Below are 17,518 nucleotides of genomic sequence, written 5' to 3' on the forward strand. Positions count from 1 at the left end.
AGAACCTCAAAGGAGGACCCCTAATTCTGTATATGAACCCTACTGACGTCTCTGGCTGACTCCTAAACTGCGTACACAGAATGGACTTCAAACAGCTGAAATAACCACATGGGGAATTCAGCTATTGCCCAATGTAAGGAAGATAGGATTTGGAATTTTGATACTAGACAGGTTAATTGTCTGCTGAATGAAAACTCGGTACAGTCATCCCTCTATCCATGGTGGAGGTTGGTCCCAGGAAACTGCCCCCCTCCCCACCACACACATATGTACCAAAATCTGCTGGTGCTCCAGTCCCTCATATAAAATGGCAGCATATTTGCATATAACCTATGTATACCCTCCCATATACTTTATATAGCCTCTAAATTACTTATAATACTTAACACAATGGAAATGCTATGTAAACAGTTGGTACACTGTATTGTTTAGGGAGAAGTCTGTGCATGTTCAGTACAGACAACAGTTTCTTTTTTTCTGGTATTTCCTATCTGGTTGGTTTAATCCATGATGCAGAACACAAGGATATGTAGAGCTGACTGTGCTCTTAGAGGAATGAAACAGAATTCAGAATCCACAATACAGAAGCTCCTCAACTTACAATGGGGTTACATCCTGATAAACCCATTATACGTTGAAAATAGCATAAGTCAAAAAAGCATTTAACACACCCAGCCTACCGAGCATCCTAACTTAACAGTGCTGTAGGGTATTGGTTGTTTCCCCTTGTGATCACATGACTGACTGGGAGCTGTGGCTTGCTGCCACAGTTCAGCATTGAGAGAGAGAGTATTGTACCACATACTGCTAGCCTGGGCAAAGATCAAAACTCCACAAAGTCTGGTTTCGGCTGGGTGCATACTGCTTTCACATCATCATAAAGTCAAACTGTTGTTAAGTCAGGGACCAACTGTATGCCATTCACGATGTCTAGGATTCAATCTAAGGTACTAGAAAAAGAAAACAAATAGGAAAAATGTCACACTCAAGAGGAAAGGAAATTAGTAAATATTAGTAAATATTAATCCCAGAGAAGGACTTTAAAGTACCTATTGTTTCTGTGCTCAAGGGTAGAGAGCAAAACAGGTTTGTAGTGAATGAAAAGATACAAAATCTCAGCAGGGAAGTAGAAACCATATGCACACAAAATATGGAACTGAAAAATATGATATTTGAAATCAGTGAGCTTTATAGGATGTTGATGACAGTAGAAGGTATCCATTAACTTGAAGATACATAGGAATTATCTAATTAGAAAAAAAAAACAGACTGGAAAAAAAGAGTACCTCACTGACCTGTGGGACAATGTCCAGAGGTCTAATGTTATGCAATTAAACTACCAGTAGGAGAGGAGAAAGCTGGGCAGGAAGTAAGGGCAGAAAAAAATGTTTGAAGAAGTAAATGATGGCTGGCACCGCAGCTCACTTGGCTAATCCTCTGCCTGTGGCGCTGGCATCCCGAGTTCTAGTCCCAGTTGGGGCACTGGTTCTGTCCCGGTTGCTCCTCTTCCAGTCCAGCTCTCTGCTGTGACCTGGGAGTGCAGTGGAGAATGGCCCAAGTCCTTGGGCCCTGCACCCCATGGGAGACCAGGAGGAAGCACCTGGCTCCTGGCTTCGGATTGGTGCAGCGCACCGGCTGCAGCACGCCAGCCGTAGCGGCCATTTGGGGGGTGAACCAATGTAAGGAAGACCTTTCTCTCTCTCTCTCTCTCTCTCTCTCTCTCTCACTGTCTAACTCTGCCTGTCAAAAAAAATTTTTTTAAAAAGTAGTAAATGGTGGCTGAGATTCTCCCCACATCTGTGAAACACATATGTATAGATTTAGAAATCTCAGCAAGCTCTCAGTGCATTAAATATAAAGAACACCACACATAAGCACATCACCAACTGCTGTAAAACAAAGAGAAAGGCAATTTGGAGAGCAGACAGAGATGAAGTGCATGTTACCTGTAGGAGAACAATGACAGGAATATTGCGGACTTCCAGTTAGGAACAATGGGAGCCAGAGACAGTGGAACTTCTTTAAAGTGTTGGTGGGATGGACAGGAGGACTGTCAACCCATAATCTTACTTTTTTTTCAGAGTAATTAATTAATTTGAAAGGCAGAGTGACAGAGAGACAGAGATCTTCCATCTACTTGTTTACTTGCCAAATGACTGCAGACAGCTGGAGCTGGGCCAGACTGAAACCAGGAGCCCAAACTTCATCTGGGTCTCCCATGTGGGTGGCAGGGGCCCAAGGAGTTGGGCCAGCATCACTGCCTTCCCAGGTGCATTAGCAGGAAGCTGGATTGGAAGCACAGCAGCCAAGACTTTAACTAGCACTCTGACATGAGTTGTGGGCGTCTCAAGCTGCGGTTTAAACCCCTGCACCACAGTGCCTGCCCCATCCCATAGTTTCATGTCCAGTGAAAGTATCCATAAAAATGAAGACAGAATTGTGACATTTTTAAATAAACAAAAGCTAAAAATGTTTCCCCAGAAAACTGGCATTAGAGGAATAGTAAAGGAAATTCTTCAGGCCTAAAGGAATGACACAAGATAGAAATTTGGATATTCAGGAGTGAAAATCAGCACAAATTGTAATTATATGGGTAAATACAAAAGACTATCCCTTCCCCTCACCTAATTTTAAAAATTATATATGGCTTCTTAAAGATTATAATATTGTCTCAGGGGTTTTATAATGTTATAGATGTAGTAAAGATGACAGTCATGGCAAAAGGGATGGGATAGATTGAACCAAGTGTATTTGTGAGAATCTTCTGTGTGAAATTGTACACATTACCTATTGCAGTGTTACTAATCGCTCTAAAATGTAGCAGCTTAATAAACATTGTATCATCTAGTATCTGAGCTGAGGACTCCAAGAACCACTTAACCGGGTAGTTCTGGCTCAGGGTCTCCTATAAATTGCTATCAGCTGGGGCTACAGTGTTCCAGAAGCATAGCTAATGCTGGAGGATCTGTTACCAAGCTTATTGATGCGACTGATGGTAGGAGACCTTACCTCCTACCATGTAGGTCTTTCTGTAGGGTTGTTCCCAACTTCACAGCTTCCTTTGCTCAAAGTAAATGATCGCAGAGAATGACCAAGATTGAAAGTCTTATCATCTTGTATAAGCTTATATGGAAATGACTTACTGTGACTTCTGCCATATTCTGTTGCTCACGTAGAACAACCCTGATGTGATATGGGAGGGACCAGACTGCATATGAGCATGAATACTGGGAGGCTGGGATCACTGGGCACCATCTTCAAGGCTGCCTACCATATGTTACAGTGTTAACTCCAAGTAGACTGGGAAGTTTGAGATGAATGTTGTATTTCTTACAGCAACCACTTAAACACGTAATTCATCAAGGGAAAAACAAACATATTTGTAAAAGACATAGCTGATAAAGACTGTTATCAAAAATACACAGAATTCGTAAAATTCAACAGGATGAAAACAGTTAAACGTGGGCCAAAGACCTTAACAGACACATCAACAAAGAGTGTACACACGTGACAAGTAAACTTGAAAAGATGCTGCATGTCATACGTCATCAGGACAGTACAAATTAAAACAATGAGAGGGCGGGCGTTACGGCACATCGTGTTAAACCTCCACTTGGGACACCCACATCCCATATTGGAGTGCCAGTGTGAGTTCTGGCTTTTGTGCTTCTGATGCAGCTTCCTGTTAGTGCACACCTGGAAGGTAGTGGATGATGGCTCAAGTGCTTGAGCTGCTGCCACCCACTCAGGAGACCCAGAGGGAGTTTCAGGCTTCTACCTTCGGCCTGGGCCAGCCCTGAGTGTTCTAGGTATTTGGGAAGTGAATCAGTGGATGGAGGGACGTGAAAAGTCCAGGTATCTGTGCGGGAAAACAGCCTTCATGGACTAGGTGGCTCTCAACAAAGACAAGAGAGGCTGCCAGATCCTTTTTGTGAAACAGGGAAAGGTAGTGGGATGCTTTGCAGAGGTCCTGTTGAGACCCAAGCTTGTCTCTCCCTGTTCTCACTCTCATTTTGCCTGCCTTTTTTTTTAAAAGATTTTATTTATTGAGAGGTAGAGTTAGAGACAGTGAGAGGGAGAGACAAAGTTCTTCCATCCGTTGGTTCACTCCCCAAATGACTGCAATGGCCGAAGCTGCGCCGATCTGAAGCCAGGAGCCAAGTGCTTCTACATGGTCTCCCATGCGGGTGCAGGGGCCCAAGAACTTGGGCCATCTTCTACTGCTTTCCCAGGCCACAGCAGAGAGCTGTGTTGGAAGAGGAGCAGCCAGGACTAGAACCAGCGCCCATATGGGATGCTGGCACCACAGGCGGAGGATTAACCTACTGCACCACGGCACCGGCCCCTGCCTTTTTTTTTTTTTAAGATTTATTTATTTACTTGAAAGAGTTACACAGAGAGGGAAGGAGAGGCAGAGAGAGAGAGGTCTTCATCCGCTGGTTCACTCCCCAGTTGGCCTCAATGGCCGGAGCTATGGTGATCCGAAGCCAGGAACCAGGAGTTCCTTCTGGATCTCTCACGTGGGTGCAAGGGCCCAAGGACTTGGGCTATCTTCTTCTGCTTTCCCAGGCCACAGCAGAGAGCTGGATTGGAAGTGGAGCAGCCGAGACTTGAACTGGTACCCATATGGGATGCCGGCACTGCAGGTGGCAGCTTTACCTGCTACACCACAGTGCTAGCCCCTCTCACTCCGCCTTTCAAGTACATAAAAATAAAATATAAAGATTTTTTTAAAGAAACCAGGGATTGATTTTCAAGCCCACTATATGCTGTCAATATGAGATATATTTAAAATATGCTCAGGTTGATTGAAACTAAAATTATAAAATGTATACCATGCTAACAGTAAGTGTGATAAAACTATGGTAACTGTCATTATATCAGATAAAGTAGACTTCAAGATAACAGTATTACTGAAGATAAAAAAGGACGTTTCATACTGATAGAACAGAGAGACAATTTATTAGGGAAACACAGCAGTCATAAATGTGTTTGTGCCTAAAATAACAACTTTCATATTACAGAAAGAAAATATTCAACAGAATTAAATTGAGAAGTAGATAAATCTACAATCATAACTGGAAAATTTTTTAAAGATTTATTTTATTTGCATGAAAGGCAGAGTGACAGAGGGGGAGAGACAAAAAGAAAGAGATTTTATATCTGCTGATTCACTCTCTAGATAGCCACAACAGGGAGGGCTGGGCCAGGCCAGAGCCAGGAGCCAGAATTACATCTGGATCTCCCATATGGGTAACAGGGGCCCAAACACATGGACCATCTTCTACTACTTTCGTAGATGCATTAGCAGGGAGCTGGATCAAAAGTGGAGTGGCTGGGACTGGAAAGAGCTATCCGATATGGGGTGTTACAGGTAGTAGCTCAACTTGCTATTACCACAACACTACCCCAGAATTGGGAATTTTAATAACTCTTTTTCAATCATTGATAGAATTACTAAAAAAAAAGTTCACAGAAAATTTGGCTAATATTATCAGTAATTTTAACCTATTTGCTATTTAGAACAGCTATAATCCAACAACAGCAAAATACACCTTTTCAAATGCACATGATACATTCATCAAAGGTGGTCCATGTACCAGGCTGTCACATAAATCTCAGTAAATTTTCAAAAATTAAAATCAGATTGGGTATTTAGCCTAGGAATTAAGAACTTGTGTCCTACATCAAAATGCTTGAAATTGATTTTGGGCTCTGGCTCTTGCCTCCAACTTCCTGCCAGTGTAGAGCCTGGGAGGCAGCAGTGATGGCTCAGGTAATTCGGTTCTTGCTCCCTTTGCAGGAGACCTAAATTGCATTTTAGGCTCTGGCCCAGGCCCAGGGCCAGACCTGACTGCTGCAAGGATTTGGGGTTGACCAGCAGATAAACAGCTTGCTATCTGTCTCTTTGCCTCTCAAATTATAGCCTCTCAAATTATTTATATATGTATATATTTATTTATATTACATATATAAAGTACATAAATATGATTATATATAAGCAAAACCACATTGATTATGTTCTCAGACCACATTAGAATTAAATTAAAAATTTGAGAAACCTAGAGAATCTGGATATATGTATTTTTGAAGATTAACTATGAATAAATAAAAAAAGGAAATTTGGAAAATTGTTTCAGCTGAATGACAGTGATTAAGTACAGCATCAAAATTTGTGAGATGCAACTCGGGCAATGCTGAGAGGAAAATACATGTGGCCGGCGCCACGGCTCAACAGGCTAATCCTCCATCTAGCAGCGCTGGCATACCAGGTTCTAGTCCCGGTCGGGGCGCCGGATTCTGTCCCGGTTGCCCCTCTTCCAGGCCAGCTCTCTGCTGTGGCCAGGGAGTGCAGTGGAGGATGGCCCAGGTGCTTGGGCCCTGCACCCCATGGGAGACCAGGAGAAGTACCTGGCTCCTGCCATCGGATCTGCGAGGTGCGCCGGCCGCGGCGGCCATTGGAGGGTGAACCAACGGCAAAGGAAGACCTTTCTCTCTGTCTCTCTCTCTCTCACTGTCCACTCTGCCTGTCAAAAAAAAAAAAAAAAAAAAAAAAAAGAAAGAACGAACATGTAACTTTGAGTATTCTGGTCAAAACAAGGAACGGTAAAATCAGCTGCCTAAATTTCTACCTTAAGTTACAGGGAGGAAAAAAAAAAGTTAGCCCAAAGTAAATAGATAAAAGGAAGCAAAGATGGGAAATCTAGGGGTGCTGGTGGTGGTGATGACCTGGTGAGTTCATCTCTCAGTGTATACCTAAGAATGAGACTATGTCCACAAAAGCCCTAGACTAGACTGCTCATAGCAACACTACTTATAATAGTCCACAGTGGACACTGCTCAAATGGTCATAAATACTAGAATGGATAAATTTGGTCTATTCACACAGTGGAATACTATGTTAATGATAGCTTGAACCTGTCATTCTTCCCTGAAAGTGACAAATATAGTTGAATCTTATAAACCTAATTGTGAGTGAAAATGGCCAGATATGAAAGAATATATGCTGAATGGTTCCATTCATAAACAAGTTCAAAAAAGGTGCAGTGGGATGGGATGGTTAAAAGTCAGCATAGTGTTGCCCTTAGTTGGGGACCTTGAATGGCATTAGCCCTGAGGAGGGCTTGTGAGGAGCTATTAATGTTTTGTATCTTGATCTGGGTACTGATTACGCAGCTATATTCATTGTGTGAAAATTCAGAGCTGTGTTTGTGTGCTTTTCGACATGTGTGTGAGATCTCAGTAGAAACACAAGGGAAAAAATATTGGACAGTGTTTACAGTGAAAACAGGTAATACTGTATCCTCATGAACCTCAACAGTAAAAAAAAGGAGGGACAACTCACCCACAGCTCCAAGATCAACAGGTTATTGGCATATGGATAGGAGACAATGGGAGTTCAAAGACCTGTCAAACCAGAGAATCTGAACAGAGGGTATTCATTAAATAGTGCACCTGTGCAACTTAGTAGCAGCAGTCCAAACTGGGAGGGATTTTGCCCTCCAATAAAACCTGCACAACTGCAAGGAACTGCTGGCTAGAAGGTCTGAAAGCAATGGAGCAGTCTAGACCTTAAACTCTTGAATTGGATGCACCGAGCCTCCCTTCCAAAACAAGGTCCACTGCTGAGGAGAAATCCCTGAGAGTGGAGTGGAAATTAAGCAGGACAGCAACAATAGGGAAGAAAGAAAGAGAAGGGCCAGATAAAAGTGGCAGAGAGGACCAGAACCAGGAACTGTAAAGAATAAGCAAGTCACTGTGTTTCTTTATATTAAAAAAAAAAAAGTAGAAATGGAGCCCCTGGCAATAAGGAAGCCACTAGTGAAAATCCCCAGTAATAAGGAAAACACCAGTAATGGAAAATCTCCGAGCCAGCAGCAGTCTGCCTCAGGTCTGTATCCCCCAGATTATAATCCACGCTGCTGCGGTTGTCAGCTGCCAGCTGTCCTGCTCACCCGGGGCTGCTCCCTTGCAGCCTATGACAGCAGATGCCAACCTCGAGGTGTCTGCCTGGCCATGCTACTCCCTACGTCACCTGCTTGCCCACCGCCCCCTCAAAATGTGTTTTAATAAATCTAACACTGCTCGCTCCTCTCTCTTCTGCTGGTGAATTCCTTCACCACCCACAAGGATGTCCTCAAGTGGTTACTTCCCACCACACGCCAGAAAGACATGCCCAAGAAAAATAGAACAAATCTGAAACATAATATTTAAAAGTGAGCTGGAAGATATTCAGAAATAACAGGCCATGAAAGAACAATATGTAGCAGGATTGGAAAAACTTAGAAATGTGACTATTTCAGGAACATGAAAAGTGGGACTGGCAGATTAAGCCACTGCCTGCAATAGTAGCATCACATATGGGTGCCACTTTGAGTCCTGGCTGTTCCACTTCTGATCCAGCTCCCTGCTAATGAGCCTAGGAAAGCAGTGGAAGATGACCCAAGTGCTTGGACCCATGTACCTATGTGGGAGACCCAGAAGAAGCCCCTGGCTTCTGCCTGGCCCATTGTGGCTATTCAGGGCATGAACCAATGGATGGAAGATATTCATTCATTCATTCTCTCTCTCCCTCTCCCCCTATCACCCCCCCCCCACACACACACACTCTCTCTCTCTCTCTCTCTCTCTCTCTCTAACTCTGCCTTTCAGGAAAATAAATCTTTAAATAGAATCAGGAATGAAAGGTAAAGTAGAGGGACTGGCATTGTGGTGTAGTAGATCAAGCCTCTGCCTATGGCACCAGCATATAGGGCACCTATGGGCACCGGTTCGAGTCCCAGCTGCTCCACATCCAATCCAGCTCTCTACTATGGTCTTGGAAAGCAGCAGAAGATGGCCCAAATCCTTGGGCCCCTGCACCCACATGGGAGACCCAGAAGAAGCTCCTGGCTCCTGGCCTCAGATTGGCCCAGCTCCAGCTGTTGCAGCCATTTGGGGAGTGAACCAGTAGATGGAGGACTAACTCTCCCTGTCTCTGCCTCTCTGTAACTCTGCCTTTCAAATAAATAAATAAATCTTTTTTAAAAAGAAATCTAAAATAGAAGGAAACAAGAATGAGTGAACACAACAGAAAATGCCTTACTAAGATAAAAAGACAGAAAAATAACAGGATTCAAAAATCACAGATAATAAATTTAGACTTTTTTTTAAAGATTATTTATTTGAAAGAGTTACACAGAGCGAGAAGGAGAGGCAGAGAGAGAGAGAGGTCTTCCATTCCCAACTGGCCAAAATGGCCAGAGCTGGGCCCATCTGAAGCCAGGAGCCAGGAGCTTCTTCTGGGTCTCCCACGTGGGTACAGGGGCCCAAGGACTTGGGCCATCTTCTACTGCTTTCCCAGATGATAGCAGAGAGCTGGATCGGAATTGGAGCAGCCAGAACTCGAACCGGTGGTGCCCATATGGGATGCCGGCACTAGAGGCGGCAGCTTTACCAGCCACACCACAGCACTGGCCCCATAAATTTAGACATTTTTAAAGACTTATTTATTTATTCATTTGAAAGACAGACTTAGAAAGAGGGAGAGGCAGAGAGGTCTTCCATCCACTGGTTCACTCCCCAAATGGCCACAATGGCCAGGGCTGCAACAGATCAAAGCTAGGAGCCTGGAGCTTCTTCCAAGTCTCCCACATGAGTGCAGGGGCCCAAGCTTTCCCAAGCTTTCTAGCAGGGAGCTGGATTGGAAATGGAGCACCTGGGACTCAGACCATCACCCATATGGGATGCCAGCATCGCAGGCAATAGTAAGCTGTGCCACAACACCAGTCCCATAAATATTAAATATAGCAAAGAAGACCTGGGTACAGGTCCAAGCACTTGGGCCATCTTCCACTGCTTTCCCAGGGCATAGCAGAGAAATTGATCGGAAGAGGAGTAGCTGGGACTAGAACCGGTGCCCCTATGGGATGCTGGCACTTCAGGCCAGGGCTCTAACCCTCTGTGCCACAGCACTGGCCCTGCTCCTGGCTCTTGGTTTCAGTCTGGCCCACTGTTCCAGAGAAATTTGCCTGGGGAATGAGCTTCAGACAACCAAAATGATGGAGAGAGATGCTGACATAACGGACTGGTAGCAAGCATTCAATGTATAGTTATTTACAGAACTAAGACTAAAAGACTCTTCAGAGGGGAAGCGTTGAGTATGTGATGCCTGTGAGCCTAGATAAAGTAAAAATATGGCACAGTTTCTCTTTAAATGAGGAAAACATATGCAAAAATTATCCGTTCTCAGTAGTTTATGTTGGTGGTCATGTGTGTAATATGAGATAATGTAAATGAGTACTTATGAGATAATCTAATGCTGTCCTTTTAGTGTGGAAGAATACAGATGTAATTCAGAAGAGTTTAGGTTAAAAAAAAACAAAGCCTGTAATCCTGAATACAAACTCATGAAAAATTTTATTTAAAATTAAGTACCTATACATACACACATACACATACCCTTTACTGTATTCACTAAAAAGGCTTAGAAACAAGGGCCAGCCCAGAAGCCTTGAGATACCTGGTAACCAGATTGTGGTATAGAACTACTATCCCCAGTCAAAGAATCCATCATGTGAGAAATAGCTCATCTCAGTCTGGGGCAGGAGATATACAAAAGGAACTTGGAACATCTTTTCATACATGAAGCTTTTCAGAGACTACTAGGGTCATATCAAAAGGATGTCAGAGCCAATTTGAAGATGTTTCGACTGGCCTCTTTGGCTTCCAAAAGGCTAATTTGACAGTAGGAGTGAGTATATATCCAGCACTCAAATCTTGCTTTCGGATACCATCGTCCAATAAAAGAACCGAAGGTTTTTAGAGGCGTGCCTGATTCTAGGAGATGTTGGATTTAAGAGTGTCACCTTTCTGAAACCTTCCAGTAAATTAATGGATCTAGGCAGTGAGCATCCATAGATGCTAACATCACAGCCAGTGAAACAAAACAGATAGCACTTGCCTCCTGCTAAGGGAGGCAGCAGCACCTGTGATCATGCCAATAAATGAGACCTGAGGTAGAGCAAGCCTCTGTATCCAGTTGGCAGTCTGCAGGAAGTGCAGGAGGACATGTCAGACCACACCATCAATACGCAATCAGCAAAATCCAAGCTTGGACACACTCCACAGGGCAAATGCCTCAGCTTCAATAGATGATAACTTGAAAAGGAAGGAAAGGGATGGAGATAGAACTCATAGATTTTAAAAGATACCAAAGTATTTTTTTAATATGTCAAAGGTAGAGCAAGAGAGAGGGAGAGAAAGAAACAGATCTTCTATCCACTGGTTTATTTCCCAAATGGCCATAACAACCTGGGCTGGCCCAGGCCGAAGCCAGGAGCCAGGAACTTCATCAGGTCTCCCATGTGGGTAGCAGAGGCCCAAGCACTTGGACCATCCTCTGCTATTTCCCAGGCACATTAGCAGGGAGCTGGATCAGAAGTAGAGCAGCTGGCACTTGAACTGGCCCTCGAATAGGGATACCAGCATCGCAAGTCGCAACTTGCACCACAACATTAGCTCCCCAGAATGTTTTTAAATAGAGAAGACTGACCTCAAAACCATGATGCTCAGTAAAAGAAATCAGCTACAAAAGACTACATTTGTATGGAATGTCCAGACTAGGCAAACCTATCAAGACAAGAGAATACATTAATGGCCCCAGGAGCTGTGGAACTGGAAGGAATGGGAATTAACTGTAAATGGGCACCAGGAATCTTTGGGGGTGATAGAATTTCTTAACTGTATTGTGGTGGTGGTTGCATAATTCTGTATCAAAATTATTGAGGTTAAAAAAATGTATGGGGTTGGCGTTTGGCCCAGTGATTAAGATGCCCTAGGCCCATATCAGAGTGCCTAGGTTTGAGACCCAGCTCCTGCCCATTCCAGCTTCCTGTTAATGTGCACCCTGGGAGGTAGCAGGTGGTAACTCAAGTAGCTGGGTTCCTGCCACCAACCTGTGCTACCTGGGTTGACTTCCCGGATCCCAGCCTGGCACGGCTCTGGGTGTTGCAGGCATCTAGGAAGTGAACTGGTGGATGGGAGATTGATTCTCTCTCTGTATGTGTGTGTGTGCGGGTGTGTGTATGTGCATGTGCATGCATGCACACCTCTTAAATGTTTCCATGAATATGCAACTAGGCAACTATGGTATTTAGGGATGCACACTTGGGTAATAAACTCGAGTAAGTTACTATAAATACTATAGTGGTTGTGATTTGCATGATGCCTATGGAGAGCTTTTGGTGATAGGTACATAGAAGATCAATTTCTTGACCCAAGTAGACACTGTAATATCTCCTTTTAAAAATCTGTCCTTATAAATACACACATATCCATCTCTTTATGTAGTTTCTAGTATATTTTATTTTACAATAAAGAGATTTTTTTTCTTTGTCTTTTAAGATTTATTTATTTGAAAGGTGGAATTGGACAGGAGGAAAGAGAGAGATCTTCCATCTGCTGGTTCATTCCCCAAATGACCACAACGGCCAGGGCTGTGCCATACTGAAGCCTGGAGCATCTTCTGAGTCCCCAATGTGGTTGGAGGGACCCAAGCACTTGGGCCATTTTCCACTTTCCCAAACACATTAGCAGGGAGCTGGATTGAAAGTGTGAAAGTGGAGCAGCCAGGATTCAATGCCCATAAGGGATGCCAGCATTATAGGCAGTGACTTAACCCACTACACCACATCCCTGGCCCCAGTAAAGGGATTTTAAAATCAGAAAAGAACACCAGCCTCCTAAGCTGTTAGAAGAGACCAGATCCCCATGTATTTCATTCTTTATCATAGTAATGAGAACATTTGAGAGGCCAGCATGTGGCACAGTGGAATAAGTGAAGTCCCAACTGCTCTGCTTCCAAGTCAGCTCCCCACTAATGTGCCTGAGAAAGCGCTGAAAGTGTGCTAAGTACATGGGTCCCTACCACCCACATGGGAGACTTGGATGCAATTCCGGGCTCCTGGCTGTGGCCTGGCCCAGCCCTGGCTATTGCAGCCATTTGGAGAGTGAACCAGCGGATGGAAGATTCTCCCCCCTCCCTCCCTCTCTACCTCCTTCCCTCCTCCCTCCCTTCCTCTGTGTGTGTGTGTGTGTGTGTGTGTGTGTGTGTGATTGTGCCTTTCAAATAAAATCTTTTATTAAAAAAAAAAAAACAAGTAGTGGGAATTTTTTTTTTTTTGACTGGCAGAGTGGACAGTGAGAGAGAGAAAGACAGAGAGAAAGGTCTTCCTTTTCTGTTGGTTCACCCCCAAATGGCCGCTGCAGCTGGCGCACTGCGCTGATCCGAAGCCAGGAGCCAGGTGCTTCTCCTGGTCTCCCATGGGGTGCAGGGCCCAAGCACCTGGGCCATCCTCCACTGCCTTCCTGGGCCACAGCAGAGAGCTGGCCTGGAAGAGGGGCAACCGGGACAGAATCCGGCACCCCAACCGGGACTAGAACCCGGTGTGCCAGCGCCACAGGCAGAGGATTAGCCTATCAAGCCACGGCGCCGGCCAGTAATGGGAAAATTTTAAAGGAAAAAATTAGTTAATGCCAAAGAGAGTTGATTTGGTTTTTGAGTGTACAGTGCACGACGATTACCATTTGGATCTTGGAACCTGTCCTAAGGACATGCAAAATGACACCAGCATAGGGGCTGGCACTGAGGCACTGTCTCCAGTGCCAGCATCCCATATGGGCTCCCATTCGAGTCCCAGCTGCTCCATTTCCCATCCAGCTCTCTGCTATGGCCTGAGAAAACAGTAGAAGATGGCCCAAGTCCTTGGGGCCCTGCACCCATATGGGAGACCCAGAAGAAGCTCCTGGCTCCTGGCTTCAGATCGGTTCAGCTCTAGCTATTGCCATCATTTGGGGAGTGAACCAGCGGATAGAAGACCTCTCTCTCTCTCTGCCTCTGCCTCTTCATAGCTCTGCCTTTCAAATAAACAAATACATCTTTTTAAAAAAATGACACAGACATTTTATTGTCTGTACTTCCAACTGCCCTGTGATTTTCAGGTTTGCATACACACACACGTATGTAAATTGTATGAGCATAATGAAGGAAATGGATAGAGAGGGAAAAGTCACTGGCAATCCTACCTCCCTGGCAATTCACAAATCGTGGCATCATAAATATTTGTTTTACTGTAGTGTTCTTGGATTGCTGGGGTCGGGGGGGTGGTGGTAGTTTGGTTTTGGGGGCAGGAGAGCATTGGCCATTTTAGCAAGAAACCTTCTCCAGAACAGAATCTGTTCTGAGTGGGCCACCTTTTATGTTTTGGGCTTCTTGCGGAAACCACTCAGTTATCCCATCCTTACTGTTACCTAATACGGAGCATGGGAGGTCATCTACGTGCTCCCCTGATGCTGGGCCCAGGACAGGCCGCAAGCAAGATGTCTGTGCTCGCCGTATGTGGTTGCGTGGAGCTGGGGCCCCTGACAGTGCTTATTAACACACTCTCTGTTTTTCACCCCCTCTTCTCATTGTCCCACTTCAGCTGAGTTCAAAAGAGCAGCTCAACAACAGGAAGACAAAGAACAAAATGAGGAAGAGGAGGACGAAAACACAATCCACCGAGCAAGGGAGTGGGATGACTGGAAGGACACCCATCCAAGGGGCTATGGAAACCGACAGAACATGGGCTAAGCTTCCCCTAACCGGATAGGACTGTAGAACGCACACCTTCCCGACCAAGGAAAACCACGCAATCTCCCCCCCCCCCCCCGGGCTCCTGCTTCAGCTGTGTACAACGAAGGCAAGGACAGTAAATCTTGCCTTGCGTTTAATAAAGTGTTGAATGATTAAATGTGTATTTGTACCCTAGATGACAAGCCATCTATCTTGTTTTTAGCATTATCATCTTCATCATGGTGTATTTCAATTTCTCAAGTGGAAGGAAAAGAGTACCGAGTAATGGCTCTGTATAATCAATTGCTGTGTGATTTCTCCCTGAAAAATAATAAAAATCCATTGTACTCTCTAAGCCTGCTTTGTTGAGGCCGGGTGGAGGGCGTGGCTGTGGGGTCTCAGGGTTTGCAGTGATCCTGGTCAACTGGGCAGGGAATGGCCCAGCATCAGAGCTGCCCCCACTTCTCCTTCCTCCTGGGCACATGACATAGGTGCCCTGGGAGCAACAGTGCAGGAGAGCCCAGGGACAGCACCAGGGCTTTCCCCAGCACATGGCACTATGAGCACTGTCTTCAGGAATGGCAGCCAGAAGTGAAGGACTGGAAAGGGTCAGGGCCTGCTTCAGAACCCAGCCTGTCTGCCTTTCCTTGTCTCGGCCAGGAGAATGAAAGATCTTGAGTATGAGGCGGCTTGTGTGTCTAGCAGAGGCCCAAGGTCTTTACTCTCAGGGAGAGATTTGTCATGACCTTGACTGCCACAGACCATCTTGGCCCTCCTGGCTCAATCTGAACTAGTGGGGGCTGGGATCACTGTGCCGTGGTAGTAGTGGTTCAGCCGTCTGGGGCGCGGGGAGGGGTGGGGGCTGCCATCGCACCAGCAACGGGATGCGGAGGTGGGGACAGCACACATGACACTGAAAAGTACTTCCTTTCTGGAGTAGAGAGAAGACTGTCCTCGGCTCTTGGATTGATAATCCTTTAAAAGCAGCCATGTATGGAAACAAACGGTCTGAACAGAAAACATTCTGTGGTTCTGTGGCCTCGGTACATTGCAGTTTTCTGCTAAGAGGAAGATGACTCAGCCCTCCTCTTCTAGCTTCTGCAGCCGAGCTGAGCAGAGGGATGGAGGAGACTCAGTTCCCTCTGGTTGCTAGGGTGGGAAGTGGAGGGCTGGCAGGCGATGAGGAGGAGGTGATGTTTCATGGGCGATGACAGCAAGAAGACTCCCAATAATCTATTTGTATACTGCTTAATACAGGATTCGCCTCACACCACAAGAGCAGACGAGACTCCCTAAGGATTTAGGAAGCAAACAGAACATGGCTCTCATCCTCCCATTGCCGCCAGGCTGCCTCGAGCAGTGGCCCGGTTGCTGTCCTTGAAAGCACCCCTGAGAGTTCCTTCCCCAAACTGACTCTCTTAGGTTCCTGCCGTGGTCCTGGCCCACGTGAGAATGGGCCTTCCACAGGGGCCAGCTTCACGAAGCCACTGCTCACATTCAGCTCTCTTAAGGAACAACCCATACAAGGTGTGGATTTGAATCCTGGCTTTAAAAATCCACAAGCTGTGTGACCTTGGGCAGTAAAACTTCCGGGAACTGCCTTTTCCTCCAAAAACGGAGAGGAGCTTGTTTCCTGGGGTGGTGAGAATTAGATGAGTAAGTGCTCTCTGCCACTATCAGCTCAATGACAGCAGTCTGTCCACCTGAAGGGGAAGGAAATGGACAGGCACTTTCCCATACTTTTTTTTTAATAGGATTTATTTATTTATTTGAAAGGCAGCGTTATGGAGTAGAGGCAGAGAGGGAGAGAAGAGAGGTCCTCCATCTGCTGGTTCACTCCCCAGATGGCTGCAATGGCCAGAGCTGTGCTGATCCGAAGCCAGGAGCCAGGAGCTTCTTCTGAGTCTCCCACTTGGATGCAGGGGCCTAAGGACTTGGGCCATCTTCTGCTGCTTTCCCAGGTCATAGCAGAGAGCTGGATCAGAAGTGGAGCAGCCGGGACTTGAACTGGTGCCCGCCCATATGGGATGCCGGCACTGCAGGCTGCAGCTTTAACCACTATGCCACTGTGCTGGCCCCTCCCATAGTGTTAATACTCAGATGATCTTGCCAAATAAACAATGTTGTCCCCGTTTTACAGATGAAAACGCAGGCCCAGAGAAGCTGGGTGACTGCCTCAGGTTGCAGGATACTACGCTGCTGTCATTTTCCCTCTGCTTGCTCATTGCTTAAAAGAGGGAGCTGCTTTAAAAAAAAAAATCTAAACTCACACCACTTCTACATCACTGAAGCGCTAGAAATTCCTTCTCAGCTGACTCATCTGAGAAAAGGTTAGGCCAGCTCCCCCACTCCCCGCCACTGCCCCCTATGCTGGGGGGTAAGAAGACAGAGGCAGTGAACAAGCCCATCTTCCTCCATTTGTCTCCCCTTCTGTCTGCCTGTCTGCCCCAGAAACCCGAAAAATCACAGCCTGCTGTACTCCCATGGGAGCCAGGCCTCTCAGGGTCCTAGAGGGAGCTGGGTTTTGTGGACTCCCAGAAGAGAGGAGTCCTTAAAGCTTTCACATTGCTTCGTAGTTTGTAAAACATTTTCTGGCGCTGCAGCTCACTAGGCTAATCCTCTGCCTACAGTGCTGGCACACCGGGTTCTAGTCCCGGTTGGGGCGCCGGATTCTGTCCCGGTTGCTCCTCTTCCAGGCTAGCTCTCTGCTGTGGCCCGGGAAGGCAGTGGAGGATGGCCCAAGTGCTTGGGTTGGGCCCTGCACCCCATGGGAGACCAAGAGGAAGCACCTGGCTCCTGGCTTCGGATCGGCACAGCACACTGGCCATAGCGGCCATTTGGAGGATGAACCAACGGATGGAAGACCTTTCTCTCTGTCTGTCTCTCTCTCTCACTGTCTAACTCTTCCTGTCAGAGAGAGAGAGA

The 17,518-nt window shown here is 45.9% G+C and overlaps 1 protein-coding gene across 2 annotated transcripts in view; it reads left to right on the forward strand.

Annotated features, from left to right (window-relative positions):
• The window catches only part of IGBP1 (immunoglobulin binding protein 1), a 74,231-nt gene extending 59,283 nt beyond the window's left edge, over positions 1-14,948 (forward strand). For both annotated transcript variants that reach the window (XM_008272740.4, XM_008272741.4), the window contains one exon: positions 14,463-14,948. In XM_008272740.4, the coding sequence (XP_008270962.1) occupies positions 14,463-14,611 (149 nt within the window). In that variant the 3' untranslated portion in view covers positions 14,612-14,948. The remainder of the gene's footprint in view (positions 1-14,462) is intronic.
• Positions 14,949-17,518: the final 2,570 nt, after the last annotated feature.

Source organism: Oryctolagus cuniculus, chromosome X (assembly GCF_964237555.1).
Source record: "Oryctolagus cuniculus chromosome X, mOryCun1.1, whole genome shotgun sequence".
Classification (NCBI taxonomy): Eukaryota; Metazoa; Chordata; class Mammalia; order Lagomorpha; family Leporidae; genus Oryctolagus; species Oryctolagus cuniculus.